General features: G+C 41.0%; 1 protein-coding gene across 1 annotated transcript; it reads right to left on the minus strand.

The window, feature by feature from the left end:
• Window positions 1–4174: 4174 nt before the first annotated feature.
• Window positions 4175–12584, minus strand: LOC121390466. The gene is made up of 4 exons (XM_041522288.1): window positions 12193–12584; window positions 9928–10146; window positions 8985–9060; window positions 4175–5123 (listed from the first exon to the last, which is right to left on the minus strand). The coding sequence occupies exons 1-4, from the start codon at window positions 12533–12535 to the stop codon at window positions 4655–4657; spliced, it is 1107 nt and encodes a 368-aa protein (XP_041378222.1). The 5' UTR covers window positions 12536–12584; the 3' UTR covers window positions 4175–4654.
• Window positions 12585–15690: the final 3106 nt, after the last annotated feature.

Here is a 15690-nt window from a genome sequence, read left to right on the forward strand (position 1 = left end):
TGGATGGACTGTGGTATTGAGTATTGTTCACGATATAACAATTCTGTGAGCGTCCATTGACCTGGATGGACTGTGGTATTGAGTATTGTTTACGATATAACCATTCTGTGAGCGTCCATTGAGCTGGATGGACTGTGGTATTGCTGAAATCTTATCCGGAGTCGAGTAAATGTTTATGTTAGCGATTATTGAACGTGCTCCAAATTGTCAGATATACTGACAATCCAGTATGATTTTAGTCTATAAAACAAAAACTGGTTACAAGAATGCAGTATCAGAAAAAATGCATATGCTTAAGTCTAAAAGACGTTATGGTGGTAATTGAGGTAGGTGTCTCAGCTCTATTTGTGCAGAGGGGCTGATCGAATTTATAGGACGACTTATAGGACGATTTATATGGCCACTTTATAACTGGTGCCAATACAGTATCCAGAAACTGTTCTACAGCTTCTGTAATGAATTAATGAATGTTTAACGACACCCCAGCACGAAAAATACATCGGCTATTGGGTGTAAAACTATGGTATATGTAAACATTAACTGTTAAATTAAAGAACTGTGTAAAAACAAATACAAATATATATCACAGATAGATTAAAAAGTCAGACTCTCGAAGAAATTGCAACAAAAGTTCAAGATGGAATCGAAATGATTCCATTACATTTCTTCATCCAAAGATATCTTTTCTAGTTTCTTTCAGATGATTGCACTCCACCAAAATGTGACGTACCGTCAATGTACACTGATAGTGCTTACACTGAGGTGGAGGATTCTTTTTCAGAATAAAGGAATGGGTCAAATCCATAACCAAAAATGCGAAGATCTAGATGCAACAATATTATTGTAAGCAAGGAAAGGTAAGTATTTTACAGAAATATTGCTGAAATTATCTTGAAGGCGAAGTAGCTGTAGCATGTACAGTACCATGTAGATTATAAGAAGGGAATGAGTGAATAAATGAATTAGGTAATGAATTAATTTGTAATCCCAGCACATAGGACATTGGGTGTCAAACAAAGGCTGCCGACATCGCCACTGGTATTACAACTGGTAACACAATTATTAGCATTATAACGCGTCAACCATTTCAGAGTGGTTGTAATTTGTTCTTCTAAATATGAATGGTATGTATATATGGTCTTCGTTCTGAAGTGATGGCTTGTGAACATACTGCACGCTAACCCTGGCGTCTGCTTGAGATACACATTTTCCTCTCCAACCTGTCGTTTGCGATCGTGTTGTACTTGCTCGTGATAACCTCCACAATAATTATTGTCTGTAGTGTTACGGTTATCATTGCTAGCTGCGTCTTAAGGATATCGTCATTTAGATTGTCAGTACCATCACTGGAATCGGCATTGTAAGGGTTAACATCGCTGTTGACGCATCCTCCGTCATGTCTGGTATTTTGTTCATATTTTATCTGTTTCAAAGTGAAATTATAAAACAAAACGTTAGTTATTAATGCATTTTATTGTCACCGTCGTTATCGTAATCGTCGTTGCCATCATCATCACCACCATCACCACTGCTGCCATCAACGTTATGGCAACAATATCGAAATGAAAGAAAGAAGTGTTTTATTTAACGACGCACTCAACACATTTTATTTACGGTTATATGGCGTCAGACATATGGTTAAGGACCACACATATTTTGAGAGGAAACCCGCTGTCGCCACTACATGGGCTACTCTTCCGATTAGCAGCAAGGGATCTTTTATTTGCGCTTCCCACAGGCAGAATAACACAAACCATGGCCTTTGTTGAACCAGTTATGGATCACTGGTCGGTGCAAGTGGTTTACACCTACCCATTGAGCCTTGCGTAGCACTCACTCGGGGTTTTGAGTCGGTATCTGGATTAAAAATCCCATGCCTCGACTGGGATCCGAACCCAGTACCTACCAGCCTGTAGACCGATGGTCTGCCACGACGCCACCGAGGCCGGTCATATCGAAATGAAGAAGAATTTGAATGGAGTGGTTAACTTGTCTACAGTAAAGATGAGAGCGATTTGGGCAGTGATATTATATTCATCGTTTACGAAAATGTCACTTGAAAGTCTAGCAAATTTTATTTTTGTTAACGACACCACTAGAGCATAATGATTTATTAATCATCAGCTATTTGATGTCAAACATTTGGTAATTTTGACATAATATAGTTTTAGAGAGGAAACTCGCTTCATTTTTCCATTAGTAGCAAGGTATCTTTTATATGCAGACAGAATAGCTTTAATCTATCAGTCGTGGTGCAGTGGTTGGAACGAGAAACAGCCCGATGAGCTCACCGACGGGGATCGATTCTAGATCGACCGCTCGCCAGGCGATCGGTTTACCACTGGGCTACACCCTACCTTGGAAGTCTATAAAGATTGGACCGGAGAAAATGGCTTGGTTTGAGGTAAAATAAGTTCAACAATGGTTTACCTACAGTGTTATCATTCAGTATCAAGTTAGAATGGAAGTACAAATGTTTCATATGATGTAAGATAAGTTCTAACCTATATGGCAATGGATTCAACGATAATGTATGCTACCCATGACGTAAAATCCATCCGTTAATATTTCTTTCTTTCTCCATTTAACTTTAATAATACAAGATCTCATTGTTTTATGGGTGCAGCTTTCGGGAACAGCCTGAATACTGTTTATATAAACATAGAATTCCTACTTATCTTTTGAAACTCATAATGACAAAAACTACATCAGTGACAAACAACAGTTCGGGGGATATCCTTCATTTGTAAAACTTCTCAAACTGTAACAGGTGTGTTGTTTTCAAAACAAACTAATAAAGTTTTCGCTGAAATGAAACTTAATAAATATTGGTGATTTAACTGAACCCATGTTGGGTTAAAGGTCAATTTTACTAGTAACAACGAGGACAACAAAACACATATGCATCAGATTAAATACATCGCAAGGTGTGAAATGTGTATTTTAAGATTGTTTAGCAATCCATCACATAAGAGTTTGTGCCTAAATTAGGGCAGTGAAACATGGGATTTTCATTCAATTCATAATGTTGCAAATACAATCATATTCACATTTCTCTAAAACGAATTTCAGTAATATAAGCAACACAGTAACTGAAAGATTATATATATTGTAATAGCCTACAGTTCAGGTACCGTTGTACTCAAACTTCATAACAACTCCAGAATAAAGTTCAAAAAGTTCATTTATAAATTTATAAAACAAGTTTAATAATACATTGAATCAAAGGTACTTTAAATAGTCCTTGATTACTAATAGGACTATAGCAAATGATGACTTGGAATGGAATAATACAAACACAAGTGTAATACTTATATTATAACTGATGGCCTAAATATTTATCTAAGTTACTAAGTAATAATTATTACTGACTGCAATTCTGTTTAACTTCAATTTAAAATATTTCTCAATATAAATAATTGTATTTCTTAATATAAATAAACAGCAGTATATTTATTTAATACTTTAGATCTGTTCATTTGCTAAACATAATATAGAATGCCATATCTGGGAGGACAAGGGGAATTCATTGGTTGGGCTATCTGCCCTTTTCACCCGTAAAGTGTGACTGTCATTTTGAGAATGCTCGCCATTAGTTCAGGTCAGGTCATAGGTTTTAATGTGCACATTCAGAACAAACTGTTGTTGAGTATGCCTGTCATGGGAGCAGATGTCGACGTTTACTGGCTTGGGGTACTTGAATCCTAGGTTCGGAATCCCTCGCAAGACCCATTCCCTGATTGTGTTTTCCCCGTCCCAACCAGTGCCCGTGGCTACTGTATCAAAGACTATGGCATGTGCTCTTCTGGCTTTGGAACCGTGCATATAAAATTAAATGGGAACAATGAAGCGAGTTTCTGTTGTTGTCAAAACTATCAAATGTTTGACAGCCAGTAGTTGATAACTGATAAATCATTGTGCTCTAATGGTATCGTTAAACAAAATAAACTTTTTATCTGCAGCGTTGTGTTCGGCACTATCATCATCATATCATTCAACACTTATAACATATGGCTTGACACGTGTGTGTGTGTGTGAGAGAGAGAGAGAGAGAGAGAGAGAGAGAGAGAGAGAGAGAGAGAGAGAGAGAGAGAGAGAGAGAGAGAGAGAGAGAGAGAGAGAGAGAGACTGAGTGAGTGAGTGAGTGAGTGTGCAAAATAGAGAGGGAGAAAGAGAGAGGGACAGAAAGGACAGGTAGAGAGGGAGATATAGTGAAAGAGAGAGAGAGAGAGAAAAAAAAAGAAAGAAAGAAAGTGAGAGAGACAGACAGACAAGCTGTCGCCAGATATAAACTATTCTACAGAATATCATCAAGAAAACCCCATATAAGTTATACCTTTAAGTTATACCACAGACAGGAGAACACCCACCATAACTATTTATTTTACATTTTGGACTTAATATATATATTTAGATGGGGAAAAACAACCAGTGAGTCCATATGTGATAATTGGACACCCATCACCGAGCTGATTCGCAACTCATTGCCAAGAATAAAGACAAATATTATCTACATTAATAAGCCCTCTAATGTATATATTTTCTTTTATTCAATGTCTATCTGAATCGAGTGATTCAGTCGTTTTTCACAGTATTGTAACACTCATGAACTGACGTCTGTGAATCCTCAGCCCTTGCTTATGACATACGCAAGTTATGTTGGTTCGTTGACGTGGAGGTACACGTGGTCTTCATCAACACTCGACGACGTGTTAACATAATGTACAGTATTGTGTTGTAGATGTTCGTAAGTGTTGCCAGCATTGTGATCAGCATTATACTGTACAGTGTTGTGTTGTAGATGTTCGTAAGTGTTGCCATCAGTATTATACTGTACAGTGTTGTGTTGTAGATGTTCGTAAGTGTTGCCATCATTGTGATCAGTATTATACTGTACAGTGTTGTGTTGTAGATATTCGTACGTGTTGCCAGCATTGTGATCAGTATTATACTGTACAGTGTTGTGTTGTAAATGTTCGTAAGTGTTGCCAGCAATGTCCACATTATTATGACGATTAACATTGTTATACGGGTTAATATTGGCAGCACCGATATAAGGGTTACTAACTCTGTTGACATGTGTTCCACCATCGGTGTTTTCTTTGCCTTCGGTTCCTTTTTTCCTGCAAAAATAATTTTAAAAATAACGATTGAAGTTACACCATCATGATCATCATCATCACCACCTTGATTTTAGCAGACCTAGTAATCAGACATCTTCGAGTGATCTAAACCGATCCTCTGTTTCTGGCTCATAATACTGTTCAATCAGTGAAGCCCGCCTAATTGCATACCTTAATTGCCGAATACAAATATGTTAATATCCGAGCTGTGCTAAAATCCAGTATTGCACTGAAATCAAGAACAACAACAACAGAAAATGCTTCCGCTACACGTGCAAAAAGTCACTGGCTATCACAAAATTGACATTTGTGTTTGGCTTGTTATTTAAGACCAGCTGACAGATAAACCATCAGTTAGTCATTAACTGTGTTTGGATCTAGGAATTTAATGTTTATGCTCTTACAATGGGATATGCTTATAACAGGTAGTGGATTAACCAGGGTGTTTGTACTAGGACTAGGTAAACGGAACGGTGTAGGGACTTTTTTATATTTATAGCTGGGCTATTCTGTTATGCCGTATGCAAATACGTGGAGTGAACTGCAAACTCATCAGGGGAAAAATTAATCTCCTAAAACTGTAGCGAATGTTTTACAAATTGATACTAAGGCCAAAACAAGTCGGTCTCTAGTGAGACGAAAGTTCCAGAATTGATGCGGCGATGCATTTTGTTTATATTTAGTTAGTTCATGTCCTCCTCGTCTGCCTTGGTCCATCATCAATGGCCATGGTGTCCCCTCCTTTGCCTTTGTACCCTAAATATTTTCCTAAACAGTAGCACGGTGGGGGGGGGGGGGGGGGGTCTGTACAACCCACAGGTTACTCCTACAAAAATCGATGTCATACCGCGGGAAATAAAAACGAAACATGTTGGCCCGCGAGGTCAAAATCAACGCGCGCGCTTACCAGACACAAAGACATTTATTTTGTTTGGCCTAATATATGTTCATTTTTTTATTGTTTGAAAAATTATTTTTAAAGTAATCCAAACATATGTTTTAAAATCTATTTCCTGCTTTAAACGAATTTTTTCTTTTCTTGGAGTGTTTTAACGGAAGTGATTAACGGAACAGTTAGTTAAAGCGAGAACACTGTCCTTGGTGATAGGCGTCTTTTATGCGTCTGTGCTTCGGTAATAAGTTTCGAAAATACACATCTAGTGGACAGTTATGTTTACATTTAGGTCTAGGGTGGGGCGCAATGATAAGACTTGAAGCAGGCTAAAATGGGTATGGCGCCATAACCAAATTGTTTGGGAAGATTTTACTTTTTATAAGTAACTCTATTAACGTGTGCATTTATCACAAAGGTTTCAAACACACCCATCACGGGCTTTTTCACTTCTCTAGCTTACGACGATGCGTCAAGACGTTGTTTCGTGCGCTCTCGAGCTAACCCCCCTCCCCCACCTGGGGGGTATGATGGCTTCGTTTGGAGCCGTGTTGGAGTACCGAGTCGCGTACACGGGGTCACGGGCGACCGTGACCTTAGTGTACGGCGACTCGGTAAAGAAGACCCGAAGAGGAGGGAGGAGGAGACGTGCGCCGGGAGCGGCTCGGGGGGATCCAAAACTGGCGGCTCAACCGCCAGCGGCGGGTCCTTCTGCGTCGCCGTCACCACCGTCACCACCGAAGAGGACGCCAGTGCCATCGACGCCAGCATCCCCGGATGAACCGTACTCCAACCTTGACATAGCAATGTGTCAGGTTTAGAGGGCGGTTCCACCGACCTCCACGCCACGGGCGCAGTGGTCAACCGGTGCAGCGGTCGATTATACAGACCGCTCCCGTTGAGTCGGCACCAGGACTTGCGGTTGTTGCGGCTCCACAGAAGCGGAAGGCGACATCACCGACCATCCAGCCAGCCAAGGCCAAACCACCAGCGGAGGTAGTCACCCCCCTGAGGAAGAAGAGTGGACACTCCAAGTAGCCAAGATGAACGAACAGCTTCACCACTACATTCAGGGGGACACTACCGATCCGAAGGCGCTGCGCGGTGGACTTGCCAACATCTACTGGAGACCCCTGGCGGACGGAAGCGAGTGTGAACTACACAGCAAGGTCTTCAACAATCACCATGCCGTAGTCGTCACGCACAGGAGGCAGCAGACCTACAGACAAGCCATACTTCCAAGCAAGTTGGACAATCGGAATCTACACAAGATGATCCGAGCGGTCTGCGGTTCCGACTACGGCACGGTAGTTCATACTCTGCGCCAGCACCAACCACTACTACCTGACCTCAGGGAGTCTCCAGCTTCACCGACGTAGCCAACCTTACCTAGGACAGGTAACCTCCTTTTTGGGCTTAGTTGGACTTTAAATTTTTCGGCCGTGGCTAAAAAAAAATTATGTTTATTTTTTTTTATAAATAGTCCAACGCACTTTACTTTGGCGCCCGTTCAATTGCTCAAATCACCTTAAAACCGTTTTGATCGAGCAGTCAAATATATTTTTTGGATTTAATTTCTTAGTCCGGACATGATTGGTGTGCAGATTATTCTCCATAGACTTAGGCCCACTTCAAACGTACCCCCCCCCCCCCCCCCCCCCCCGTCCCGGACTTAGTCACTGGCGAAAGTCAGAGATTGAGCCCGTGATAGGCGTGCGTGAAGCTCTCGTGGCACATATGCACGTTAAACTTTACCCGACCCGATCACGGGCTTAGCCTGTGACATCGCCAGTGACTGAGTCTGGGACAGGAGGGGGTTGTTAAGTTTGAGGTGGGCGGTATTTGGAAAGTAGAAGTTAGGTCAAGTCCATCAGGCTTGGTAGGTTGGGGCTGGGGTCGTGACGCAGACGGGACCGCCGCTAGCAGTTGAGCTGCCAGTTTAGGTTTTCCCCTGTGCTGACCCTGGCGCGTGCTTCCTCTTCCTGGTCCTCCGTGGCTTCTGCGGTTCACCGTACAGCAAAGTCACGGAGGCCCGTGACCCGGTGTAGGTAACTCTGTACTCTAATAGTTTTTCATAAGTGACGATCAAAGCCTTTAGGGATGGGGTGGGGGCGGGGGTGGGGTGGGGGTCGAGAGTGCATTGACACACGTCTTGCTCGCTCAAAGTCACACTTGCAAACGTATGTTTTTAAGTTTACCTTTTAACAAAATCAATGACTCTTAGCATTACTGTATGATTTTCTCAACCCTAACCCTAAACCAAACCCTTTTTTTTCTAAGAGATCCCCCCCCCCCCCCCCCACCCACACACCCATACCCCCTATCGACCGCGGTTGCGTTCAGCACACATAATATGATTGTAAATATTCCATTTCATAGTGCCATATCCAAAAATATCTTCATGGCAGAAACACTGTGAAGTGAAATTCGGGGAAGGAAGGAAGGAAATATTTTATTTAACGACGCACTCAACATATTTTATTTACGGTTATATGGCGTCAGACATATAGTTAAGGACCACACAGATATTAACAGAGGAAACCCGCTGTCGCCACTTCCTGGGCTACACTTTTCGATTAGCAGTAAGGGATCTTTTATATGCACCATCCCATAGACAGGATAGCACATACCACGGCCTTTGATGTACCAGTCGTGGTGCACTGGCTGGAGCGAGAAATAGCGCAATGGGCCCACTGACGGACATCGATTCCAAAACGACCGCGCATCAAGCGAGCGCTGTACCACTGAGCTACGCCTAGCCCCTGAAATTCGAGGAGCGTGTAGGAGAGATAAACACAAACCGGTTTATATTCTAGGAGAGATAAACACAAACAGGTTTATATTCGTTTTTGTATTCTGCAAACAGCTGTCCATCATTTCTATCCTTTCAGTGTCTACATAATGGCGTATCTTAACTTACATTTAGTGTGACTTATTCTGTCTACATTAAAGTAGGGAATGTCAGTTACCTTATATAGATGTAAATAAAAACAACAGCCACAACAGCGACAACCAGACCTGCACCAACGGCGCCACCTACAGCAGCTACAAGTACAAACATGTCAAGGTTATTATAAAGTCCATACTACATGTATGATTACTTATAAAATGTATGTCTACATATACCTCGATGTTATATAAAGGGCAATAAGCACACTACTACTACTACTACTAATACTACTAATAATAATAATAGTAATAATAATAACAATAACAACAACAACAACATAATATACAAATAAAAAGATTACAACTAAGTGTAAAAAGTACACATATATTTTGTATTCCTCCGAAGTTCAGTACTTTTAAAGGAGTTCAAAAAGTTTGTTTTGTTTAACGACACCACTAGAGCACATTGATTAATTACTCATCGGCTATTGAATGTCAAACATACTATCATTTTGACAGTCACAGAGAGGAAGCCCGCTACATTTTTTTTTCAAGTAAAATGAAATTCGGGGAAGGAAGGGAAATATTTTATTTATGGACCATCCACAGACAGGATAGTTACATACCACAGACTTTGCTATACCAGTTCTGGTGCACTGGCTGGAACTAAAGGAGTTCAAAGACTACTGTTGACGTGCCAAGGGCATTTTACATTTTTTACGTTGATTCCTGTATGTTTACATCGTTTTATCAGTTTTGTTTGATCATTCAATATAGTCTTTACTGGTAGGTTTGCTTGATTTGGTTGGGCTGTAGTCTGTAATAGATACGTGCAAAACTAAATCAATGGAAATACCAGCGTTATTTTAGTTTGCTTTTAATATACATTTGCATTCTCGATTTGTTTTGTATTTACTTTTTTGTATTTATTTTGTTATTCTTTTTTAATGCATTTACAATTATTCTATTGTTAAGTTTGCTAGCCTGGATGGGCTTTGGTTTTGAGAATGGTAGTGTTATTACCAGGCAAATATGATGGCGAGTTTGTCTTCTGAGTGGAAACAGTTGGCAATGACACTGATGTCGAGACCAGACCAGAGCTTGATCTTTCTGGACGTGTGGAGCTGATTGAGCTGATACCGGGTCTGATAGTTGAGGTGCTGGTTTGTCTGATGGTGAAGCTAGTGGTGGAGTCTTTGGTTGAACTAGTCGTTGAACTGGTTGCTGAGCTGATAATCAAACCTGGAAGAGACGAGTCTGCAATTAATATATACATGTATTTAAAATTCATTTCACTTTAAAAACTCAGATTTTCAAATCTAAAATGTGCGTTAAAGTTTAATGTTATGTGCAAATAGGAGAAGCCGTGGAACAGTGTTACAAAACCCAGTCATGTTTGTTTGTAAAGTTGCATTTATTTTTGTTTGTTTGGTTTGTTTGTTTGTTTGTTTGTTTTGTTTTATTTAGATTTGTTTGTTGTTGTAGTTGTTCCGGTTGTTGTTTTCAATCTATTTTTGCATAAAACTTGAAATGCATAATCTAAATTAATCTGAACAAAACTATGTTTAATATCGGCTTGTTAGAACTCTTGACCAGCGATGTCCATCACTTTTTTGTTATTTAAATAAACGAGTGTCACAAATAAAGAACTAATTTCACGAAGTTGTAAATATTTTTTAACTTTCACTAGTAATATCATTATTAACCAATTGTATTATGGCGGTAAAGCAAATACTTTTAATGACAGAGTTTGTCTTTAAAATGTAACACGAATGATATGGTGCACGGACAGACTGTAAACACTATGTTGTATGTTTGCCTATTAGAGCACTTGTTGAGATTTGAAATGAGGCATTACTTAGATATTTTATTGTTTAGACTATTCATTTTCTTACAAGTGTTTATGGTCATCCTGCTGTTTCTAATACCACGAAATACATTTCCCATGCATTTAAAAACACATTTGTTCTAAGAAGTAGCGGTTATAGAAACGAGTCCTAGTCAATATTTTAAGTGTGTTTCTCACGTTTCAACATCGCACTCTTGTTTACTCCATTATAACTTTATCCAAATGTGTTACAAGTGTGTAGATTAACCCAATTTGGTGACCATTTTCATAGGTTGAAAAGCGGCTGCGGCTTTAATGTAGGGCCGTAACTAGCGGTACCCAGAACAAAATCTGAAAAAAATTATAGAAACTATTAACTGCTCAGTTGCCCCCCCCCCCCCCCCCCTCCCCGCCCCCCAACAAAACATTCTAGCTACGGCCCTGTTTAATGTCATCAGTGTAAGATGTGGACGAGTGTGACGTGTATGTGTGAATGATAAATGCGTATATGGGGGTATCAAACTCAGCCCGTTATGTATATGGATCTTGCGACTCACCTACTGTAGTTTCCAGACGGACCGTGCTATCTGATGTCTGTGATTTAGTTGTGTATCCTGGCGGAGAAACTGATGACGTGGTTCCCAATGTATATAATCCAGTGGTTATAGTTGTTGGCAAATTGCAGCTTACAGTGAAAGTACCTGTAAAATATATGGCTTCCAGGACTGTCCACAATTGGTTGCTAGTGATCGAATGGATGATTGAATGGATGAGTGAATGAATGGAGGGATTAATTAATTAATTAACGACAGACCAACACACAAAAAAATACTTCAGCTATTGAGAGTCAACAAAGGTGAGTACAAAAACACACACACAAAAAAAACCCAAAAACCCCACCTATATTAGTAAGTGAAAATAAAGCCAATGTAGAGTCGTCCCCATTGAAGTGAACATTAATTCTGGGTGTGAACCAATACTAGCATAAACCTTCACTAGTGACATGTCTAAATGCTTGTACTTTAACAAATGGCTGATCGTCCCAAGCACTCGCCCATTATAATAGTATGATGTGTTATATTAATACCATTAAAAAGTAAAGTAAAGTTTGTTTTATTTAACGATGCCACTAGAGCACATTGATTTTTTTTTATCTTATCATCAGCTATTGGACGTCAAACATATGGTCATTCTGACACTTTTTTTTTTAGTCTACTCGTTTACGACAGGCAGCAAGGGATCTTTTGTTTGCGCTTCCCACAGGCAGGATAGCACAAACCATGGCCTTTGTTGAACCAGTTATGGATCACTGGTCATTGAGCCTTGTGGAGCACTCACTCAGGGTTTGGAGTCGGTATCTGGATTGAAACTCCCATGCCTCGACTGGGATCCGAACCTGCCTGTAGACCGATGGCCTAACCACGACGCCACCGAGGCCGGTATATTAATACCATTAATACCTGGACTCAATAGGATTCGTAACACCATGCAGTGAGTGACGTCCTGGCTAGATGATGTCGTTTGCAGGTTTATGAAGATTCCATCGTTGTATTCCTTTCTGTAGGACTCCACATTCGTTGTATTGTCTCCGTTCTTACACGTGTAGTACAGGGATTTCTGTATACGTTCCCGCACAGATAACGTCGAATTACACTTTTTGTTTGGAGTGAGAACCTGGGTGAAGCCAATCCAGAGAGGTTGCGTGGCCCGAACTGAACAGCTGCAGGTGGTTGTACTGCTGGCAGGAACGAACGCGTCAAGGAACAAACCTTTAACCCCAGCGATGACTTCATTGCTGCACATGTGTATCACTTAAATAAAAAAAGATAATCTGTATTCGATTTTGGATCTCTGCGGAGTACAGTTCATGGTTGTGTTTTATACACACACATACACACACACACACACACACACACACAGAGAGAGAGAGAGAGAGAGAGAGAGAGAGAGAGAGAGAGAGAGAGAGAGAGGGAGGGAGGGGGGAGGGGGGGAGAGAGGGAGAGTGACTTGCTGTGAGTTTTACAGCTGGCACACGTAAACATTACTAACCATTCCACAAAGCAAGCTTAGTCGTAAGTACCCCTTACAGACATTACAAAGCGATCATTTTCATTTCAACTTATGTTCGTGCTTATATCCAATTAAGGTTCAAGCACGCTGTCCTGGACACACACCTCAGCTATCTGGGCTGTCTGTTCAGGACAGTGGGTTAGTTACGTTAGTTTGTTAGTGGTACGTGAGAGAGAAGAGGGCGTAGTGGCCTTTCACCTATCCGTTGATTCGTTAAAACTCGCTCTGGGTGGAAGCTAGTACCGGGCTGCGAACCCTGTACCTGACAGCCTTATGTCCCATAGCTTAACCACGACACCACCGACGCCGGTGAAGCAATAATTGTCGAACGCATAACCATGAGAGTTATCTCCCATATTTTTTGTGTGTGAATGTCGCATGGCTTTAAATGTTTTCATCGAACGTTGAGTTTCATAAAAGGTAGTATGTACATATTAGATTCATTTTAAAACTAATGAGTTCGTGCCTGTGTTAGAAAAATCATCAAATCGTCATCTATCTGCCAGTTGACACCTACGTTAGTGGCTTACAACTGTCTCGTACCAATTGTATATGTCCAGAGTAATTGGCGATAGTAGGTATTTGCGACGATATATAGTGTTAAGATTCCTTCGTGGAACAAAGTCCAGAACAGGGTGATGGAATATGCCGCTTTAATATATACACCTGGACATTAATTAAGCACCACCTAAAATGTATTGCCACCAAAATGTTTGTGGGTTTTTTATGGAGAAAGTTAACATCGATAGTTTCTAAAATTATAATCCATTTCACGCATTATACTGTTCGTGACCTCAATGAAGTTGTTCAAAATGCTCGCCCCCAACCCCACCCCCTCCAAAAAAATCCAAAACAACAAAACAAAACAAAACAAAAAACAACCAAAAGCAAACAAACAAAAAATCCGTGCTAACATCACATTTTTCCTGCACCTTATTTTGCACTGATTTCTATACGTCTTGTTTCGATGTTGCACACTAAATTAGTTGAGTGGTTCGTGGGAAAACTCTCTGAAGCAACAAGGTGGCAGATTATTGGCATGAAGAATGCCGGAATGTCTTGTAGAGAAATCGGACGACAGTTTCGATACCAAAATTTCTGTGTTTTGAAATTCGCTCGGTACGGTAAATCATTATTGATATGATACTGATACCTTACGGTATATACGGTATATCGCCTAGCTCTAGTTGTGTCATAACCATACCGTGATTAGTCGCCTTTTAATGAAACATCGATTAACCAACGACGCCAATGACAGACGGCGCTCAGGACAACCACGTGAGACCTCTGCTAAAGAAGATGGAGCATTGTTGAGATTGGTTAGGCGTTTCCCCTTTGCCAGCAGGTTCTTGAAAGCCAAATGGTTACCAAACATGACCATGTCACGAGAACATTAAGAAATCAGCTACAAACAGCTGGATACCGAGCCCATCAAACGACCCTTGCTGACAGCGCGACATAGAGCATTACATTAAGCATGTTGTCAAGAACGATTGAGATAGAATCTAGCGTCATGGTGGAAGATCGACTGGTCTGGCGAAAGTCGGTTTCTTCTTTATGTGACTGATAGAAGAACTCGTGTTAGAAGACAACCAAACACCGCCTATACCGCCAAAAACATTTTGGAAACCACCTTCTTTGGTGGAGGCTCTGTGATGGTATGGAGATGCTTGTCACATGATTGTAAACTGTAGCTTATATTCAATTCAAGTTCAAGCGCGCTGTCCTTGGCATACACCTCAGTTATCTGGGCTGCTGTCCAGGACCCCGTTCCACAAAATAATCGTAGCTATGGTTAATTGTAGTGACTTACTAGAGTTTTATAGCTGGCACATGTAAACGCAACAGCCGTTCTACAAAACAAGCTTAATCGTAAGTGCCCCATTTAAAGATTGAAATATTCTGTGCGAAGAAATTAATTCATACGTTGGTTACCGCCTATTCGGAACGTCTCGGATATATTTGTTGGTATCGGACATCTACGAAGTAATAGGTCCAATTAACGAGCTACTCTCGGCTTACTAATGTCTAAAACTATACGTATCTTTATTTTTTAGCTGACCGTTCAAAATTGCGCCTAACTTCCTTCATCAAAAATGTTTAATCCTACCAGGGCCGTAGCTAGCATGGGGGCAAATTTCGGAAAGCATTATAGAAACTTAAAGAAAAGGGGTTTTAAGACACTTAACTACTCAGTTGCCCCCCCCCCCCCCCCCCCCCAAACAAAAAAAACACCCCAACAAATCCTAGCTAGGGCCCTGCCTACGGGACATTCCAAATTCCATAGCACCATACCACCCTCCGCCTGCTGGTGCTTCCTTGCACCTGCCAGTGCAGGCGGTGCAGGCGGTGCAGGCGGTCCCCCCTCCAACCCACCCCACCCCATCCCTTTCCTGTCCTGGACGGAGGAGCCAACCGAGGCCGGCACCTGTGCCCAGGACAGGCGTGCGCTACAACAGCTTGTTCTGAATGTGCACGTTAAACACTCTGGCCTGACCTGACCTACGAAATAACTACGACAGTTTATTTACGAAGCGATAATTGCCGAACGCATAACCATGAGAGTTATCTCCCATATTTTCGTGTGAATGTCGCATGGCTTAAAATGTTTTCATCGAACGTTGAATTTCATAAAAAGTATCATGTTCATATTAGATCCATTTTAAAACAAATGACTTCGTGCCTGTATTAGAAAATCATCAAATCATCATCTAACTGCCATCTGACACCTATGTCAGTGGCTTACAACTGACGATGCTTCGTACCAATTGTAAATGTCCAGAGTAATTTACAACAACTACGTCACATCGTAAAAAAGGCTGGCGATCGTAGTTGGCGATGGCAGGTATTTACGACGATGGTAGTGTTAAGATTGCTTCGTGGAACGA

Source organism: Gigantopelta aegis, chromosome 15, assembly GCF_016097555.1.
Source record: "Gigantopelta aegis isolate Gae_Host chromosome 15, Gae_host_genome, whole genome shotgun sequence".
Taxonomy (NCBI): Eukaryota; Metazoa; Mollusca; class Gastropoda; order Neomphalida; family Peltospiridae; genus Gigantopelta; species Gigantopelta aegis.

What these genes read in the sequence shown, in the direction of transcription:
- LOC121390466 (XM_041522288.1), bottom strand. Translation starts at nt 12,535, where the DNA reads ATGTGCAGCAATGAAGTCATCGCTGGGGTTAAAGGTTTGTTCCTTGAC. An exon ending in ACGAATCCTATTGAGTCCAG is followed by an intron (nt 10,147 to 12,192) that starts GTATTAATGGTA and finishes CGTCTCTTCCAG; the next exon opens with GTTTGATTATCAGCTCAGCA. An exon ending in CTCGCCATCATATTTGCCTG is followed by an intron (nt 9,061 to 9,927) that starts GTAATAACACTA and finishes TTGTACTTGTAG; the next exon opens with CTGCTGTAGGTGGCGCCGTT.